General features: G+C 43.0%; 1 protein-coding gene across 21 annotated transcripts in view; it reads left to right on the forward strand.

The window, feature by feature from the left end:
• LOC144114734 (uncharacterized) overlaps nucleotides 1-5,800 on the forward strand; it is a 391,960-nt gene extending 386,160 nt beyond the window's left edge. For all 21 annotated transcript variants that reach the window (XM_077648637.1, XM_077648640.1, XM_077648646.1 and 18 more), the window contains one exon: nucleotides 5,216-5,800. In XM_077648637.1, coding sequence (XP_077504763.1) covers nucleotides 5,216-5,283 — 68 coding nt within the window. In that variant the 3' untranslated portion in view covers nucleotides 5,284-5,800. The remainder of the gene's footprint in view (nucleotides 1-5,215) is intronic.
• Nucleotides 5,801-6,000: the final 200 nt, after the last annotated feature.

Below are 6,000 nucleotides of genomic sequence, written 5' to 3' on the forward strand. Positions count from 1 at the left end.
ATGAGGGGCTCGCTATGATATACGTATGACGGCAGCCAACGGCCACCGAAACATTCGGGAAAGTTTCTATTTGTTTTATTTTTTGGTGTTCATCAATACAATAAAAGGTTAATAGGGCAATTATTTTAAAAAGAATTCATTAGAAAGCAGAAGAAAAAACAACCACATGCCGCCGGTGGGATCTGAACCCGTGACCTCCAAATTTCGCATCCGGTGCTCTACCAACATAGCTACGGCGACGGCTGTCCAATCTGCTTTTGGAGATTTTTATGTCTAATTAATTGTATGAACTATTAATCTCCCTTTGGCGAACACCACAAATAAAAAAATTCCCCTGTGCTCCTTGGTTTCGGTGCATGTTGCTTCCATGCACATATACCCAAATGCATATGCACGCAAACGCACATGCGCAGGGACACGTATGCACGCATACGCACATGCATGCACGCAGGCACGCGCACACACACAGGGATTCATACTTATTTTGCAAGAACGCTGTAGTTTTTTTTTTGTTAAAAAAAATCGTGTATCGAATTGCGTAGAAAACGTCGATCGATTTTGCGATTTCTCAAAATGGCTAGTTTGGATACGTGCAGAATGTAAAATAAAATTTTGAGGCCCCTGATTATTTTTTCAGTAATTGTATGCAAACTTTTCGGTAGGAAATAGTGCAAAAATATTTTTTGGTTCCTATAATTTTGCACCGAAAAAACTGCAAACATTGCTGAATAAGTAAGGCATTCCATTAAGGGCAGTTTTTAGAACAATAATTGGACAAGAAGCAAGAACCTGAGGCTGAAATTTTTTCCTTGTGTTAATTCGCACTTTTTACTATCGTCGGATGAAATTTGTGCTTCTAGAACGGGCAAATGATTTTTAGTTGGGCATTGAAATCATCTAGAATCTGAAAAATTCGAAGAAAGGTCAAATTCGGCGGAGATTTAAAAAAATATCCTCTCAGATTTTCTTTAAAATTGGACCAGAACACCTTCAGTACCTGGTAATTCTAGGTAAAGAAAAAGTGTTGCATTATATTGTTTTATATATAGAATTAAAGCCCTAATGAAGACCATATTTCGTTCAATTACCATTACTTGATATTGTCTGTTAACAAGAGCAACGGTTATGAATTCAACTTCGAACAGAGCGCATGTGGTTGCGGTTTAGTCAGATCAATCACAAAGTCTCAGAAAATACCTCGTAAACATCGTTTTGCTTGTCAGACCACTTTTATTCACGGTCACTATCAATATTTTATCATAATCTCTCCAAGTTTCCCTGACACCAGTAATGACAAATATTCCGTCCTTCCTAACTTGAATCTTCTACTGTTATTTTATGCTTTAGCTATCGTGAGTATTGTCAAGTTATATTTTTAATGAATTTTATGCGACCACCCATTGCCCATAAAAACTATTATTTGTGAGTTTTAAGATGGCAAACTTTCTCAAATGTAGATGTCAGTACCTTCATGTGAAAAGGTTTTTTTTCTCTCTAGGATGCTCGGAAACCGCTTTATGCCCACAGGTGCTATGCAACGATCTCATTTTTTACTAACACACATTAAAGACCTTGAGTTTGACTTTCACTCCCACAAGTGTCCTCAATCCAGCTATAGGCTGCGTTTGCGGCTCACACGCCCTATAGACTTTTGTCCCTTATTGTACTATCTGCGCATTCTGACGGACTCCGAGTAACCATGCATACACTGGATGTTTCACCTCAAGACATTACACAATTTTTAAAAATAGTCCCTTTGAGCTTGAAGAGCGCCTTTTTCGACATAGCATTGTGAGCGGTGAAGTAAAGTCAGAATATGGCTAAGACGTGCTAACACTAGCAGGCTTGTTAACTAATATGGAATTGTTAACTTTTAACTGTAACCGTTGGGCTCCTTAATTATTGAAAGGCCTGTAGCCCACCATAAGTAATATCCATATCAGCTATTAGAATTTCGAAAACACGGTCACTCTCGTTGCTGTGGCCTTACAAATCTTGGCTATTTTTACGAGTTACATATACTGGAGAGTTTGCTTTGCCTGCAAGCTTCTCGAAAGCACGTGTATTTCGGTTCGATGTACCCAAAATTTGTTAGGCCACAGCGCCAAGAGTAAACGCGTTTTTGAAACTCTGAAAACTGATATGGTTGTTACTTGTATGGTGGGCTATACGTCTCTCAATAATTAAGGAGCCTAAACCAGCCTGCTATTGTTAGCGTGTCTTAGCTGTATTCTGATGTACTACGCCGCTGACAATGCTATGACGAAAAAAGCTCTCTTCTTAATCAAAAAACCTTTATTGCTATATACTTCAGAAATTCTTGTTCCCAGATTCAGAATCACGTATCGAAGAAGAGGGCCGCACGAATGAAAACAGCGATTTATTTTCGACGTGTGTGTATATATATATCAAATATAGATGAGTTAAGCCAACAGTCCCCGAGACCAAGGTGCGTTGGGGAATGTTTCTATTTATTTTTTAATTTGTAGAGCCAATCAATGGGAGAACAATGCTTCGACTAATCTGTTGCTTAAAGAAAATTACTTATCGAGCAGCAAAAAAAAAAACAGCCCATGCTGCCGGTGGGGATGATCCGAACACACGACCTCCGAATATCGCGTCCGGTGGTCTACCAACTGAGCTTCGGCGATGGCTGTCCAATCTGCTGCTTTCGTGGGTATTTATGTTTTGCGTGTAAGCGAACCTTGAGAGTGTTCACCAGCGCCACCCTCGTCCATAGCGGCAGACATAGCACGCCCTGTAATACCGCGAGTGTGACATGGATCATTATCTAACAGCAAGAGCAGAAACTGAGCGAGAACCCTCTTATGCTACCTATGGCATCAAGACTGCCAGAACTGAGACCCTCGTTAAGCTATTAGCAGACAAGGCAACAAGGCAAATGAAATGAGGGGCTCGTTTGACAAACAGAAGAAGGAAGCCAACAGTCCCCGAAACCAAGCTGCCATAGGTGCATGTACAGTGTATACAGCGGGTTCAAAATTAGACTTTACTGGTTGAAAAAAATGTGAAGTGCCGTACGCTTGTGCCGCTTTTGCACCTTGGTAATTTGGCCAGGCGGACACAAATTGGGATAATAATTGTCTCCATAAATTCAGTTAATAACTGAAATTCATTAATTACTTTTTATTGGCTCAAGTTATCGTGCATGTATATATTGAGAACTTGGGGGCAGTTGCTTTCGAGGGCTATTCCATTTTGTACCATTTTAGTAACGCGCCTGTGTCCCGAGATGCACACGTCTAAAATTTTGTCCTAGTTTGTCTAATTGCGAATGTGAGACAGCGGCACTCAGCGTGAAGCACCTCCCTCGTGTGACGCAGCTGTTGCGTATGGCACGCCTCCTTGCAAGAGTGTGCAGCGAGCGGCATCGCGTCTTTCTACTGGCTGTAAAAGTGATCGCTTAAGGAAATAGTTCTCCCTTATCGCCGACCCAAAAGTCCATTGCTTTCTATCACCGAGAAGGAAAACGCTGGCCCAGAACAAAAAGTCATACGCAATCCACTCGCTGCACACTCTTGCAAGGCGGCGTGCCTTACACAACAGCTGCGTCACACGAGGGATGTGCTTCAAGCTGATAGCCACTGTCTCGCATGCGCAATTAGGCGAACTGGGGCAAAATCTTAGACGTGAAAATCTCAGGACACAGGCGCGTTACTAAAATGGTACAAAATGGAATAGCCCTCGAAAGAAACCGCCCCCAAGTTCTCAATATATACATGCACGCTAACTTCAGCCAATAAAAAGTTAATTAATTTTAGTAAATTACTGAATTTATGGGGACAATTATTATCCCAATTTGTGTCCGCCTGGCCGCATTACCAGTGTGCAAAAGCAGCATTAACATACGGCGTTTCACATTAAAAAAAAATCAGTAATGTCTAATTTTGAACACGCTGTATATATAGTATGGTGCCATCGAATTTTGTGATAGCTGCTGCGAGAAAAACGTTTTCAGGAGAGGCACGTAACGCCAAATACCTACGCTGCGCTGATAACTGTTTACTGCAGAAAAGCACGGCTGAACCTAGAACCTACCGGCGCACGTCTCGTCATCTATGGTCCGAGTGCACCTAGCGGGAGGACGCGGCAACTGCGACGCTCCATCATCGGCTACCATGGCCGTCGACGGGCTAGGCACAGCCTGAGCCTCTGCCCGCTGTTGCTCCCGTCGTTTACTGGCGCAGAATGCTTTCATCCGATGGGGATGCCCTGACCACCCTTTGTTGGCTGCAAAGATGATTCAGCTTCCCAGCCAGACGCGTCGCAGCTTTCTAGATCGGCGCGGAGGATTTCGATGAAGCTTCACTGTACAGCTGAAAGCTGTACAGTACTCGTGCCTCTGAATGTTCGCTAGGAGGATCAGGGCAGGAATATTTCTTCTAGAGAAAAAAAAAGCTGTTTAACGGCGGTCTCCGCACGAAAATCATGCAGCCCAGTCCTATAGAAACCGTTTCAGGGGAGATGTAAAAAAAAAACACCTCTATTAATAGGAATAAATTAAATTCTGTCCGGTTCCAAGGTAAGGCAATACGCAAACACAACGTAATCTGCGGGCTGGCTTGTTAAGCGGTATTCACGCGGAGAATCCTGCTGAAGCATTCCTACGGGCAGCGGGGAGCCGAACAGGCGAACAGCCTGCGGACAGCAACGAGACGATTCAGATACCGCTGCTGTCGTACCACAAGGCACGAGCTGTAAAGTCTCCAGCCAAGCGAAGAAAGTGCCCTAGCAGTGCAGACACCCCTCGCAGAGGCGGAAGTGGTTTGTATGTGCCATGTAAAATCTTTCCGCACTTTTGGGGTGGGTGATGTCATGGTGCTGTCGCTCGAAGGCATATCGTTTCTGTCACGTGATGCGTTCTCGCAGCATAATAGCGATGGATTCTTCCCCCATATGATTAGCTTGGGGTACCAAGGAAAGGGAAGCATAGTCGGACGTGGCACTAATATAGAGTTACGACCCGAGGAAATTTGCTGAGATTAGATGGCCATGGTTGCAATGGACATAATGTGGCCTGCTTTGCACTTTGCTGCCTCTATACTTGCATATAATTTTTTTCTGCATCGAAATTAAATGTTAGATGGGTATGCATATTCTTGAAACTGTCATAAACAACATTATTTCATTCGTTATCATGTTTCATCGTGCGGAATTATTAACTGAAACCTGCATACTGTCTTTTTTTTTTCAGACACCAAGGACGACAGTCAGACAGAAGAGAGAGAAGGCAGCCAAAGCTGGCATGAAGAGCATTTCTAGCTACTTCGCTAAAAAGTGAAAGGCGCTGACTTTCCACTTGAGTAAGCGTATGCGTTCAGGAAGCATATGCGTTCAGCCACAGAGGTGACCGACAACTCTGGGTAGCCCAATCTTGCCAGTTGTACCGGCTGGTTAACATGCACGTTGTGTCTCTGAAAACATCAGAAGCCCACTACGTCTACAAATTTTTGCAGTTATCCTTTTGACAAGCTTTCGAGTGCAGGTATATTTATTCTGGTCACAAGTGCGTGACAAAATGTAAGTAGTGTTAATCATCAGAAGTTCACTACGTCTACAATTTTTTGCAGTTATCCTTTTGACAAGCTTTCGATTGCAGATATATTTATTTTGTTCACAAGTGCGTGACGAACTGTAAGTAGTGCATATAACCAGAAGCCCACTACGTCTACATTTTTTTGCGGTTATCCTTTTGACAAGCTTTCGAGCGTAGACTTATGTATTTTGGTCACAAGTGCCTGATGAACTGTGAGTATTGTAAATAAATCTGTTGCTTGAACAGTTGTCTCTGCTTTGTAACATGCTGCCATGTTAATTGCAACACGACGAGATGAGGGGTAGTGGATTTAGTCGACTGCAGAGTTCAGAGTTTAGACCAAGGGAGTTCCACCAATTTATTCTTCCACAAGTTTAGCATTGCAAGGCTGTCGTGAGTGAAGCAGCTTTCATCCCTTCTGAAAAAATTGGCAGTGGCTTGGC

Source organism: Amblyomma americanum, chromosome 1, assembly GCF_052857255.1.
Source record: "Amblyomma americanum isolate KBUSLIRL-KWMA chromosome 1, ASM5285725v1, whole genome shotgun sequence".
Taxonomy (NCBI): domain Eukaryota; kingdom Metazoa; phylum Arthropoda; class Arachnida; order Ixodida; family Ixodidae; genus Amblyomma; species Amblyomma americanum.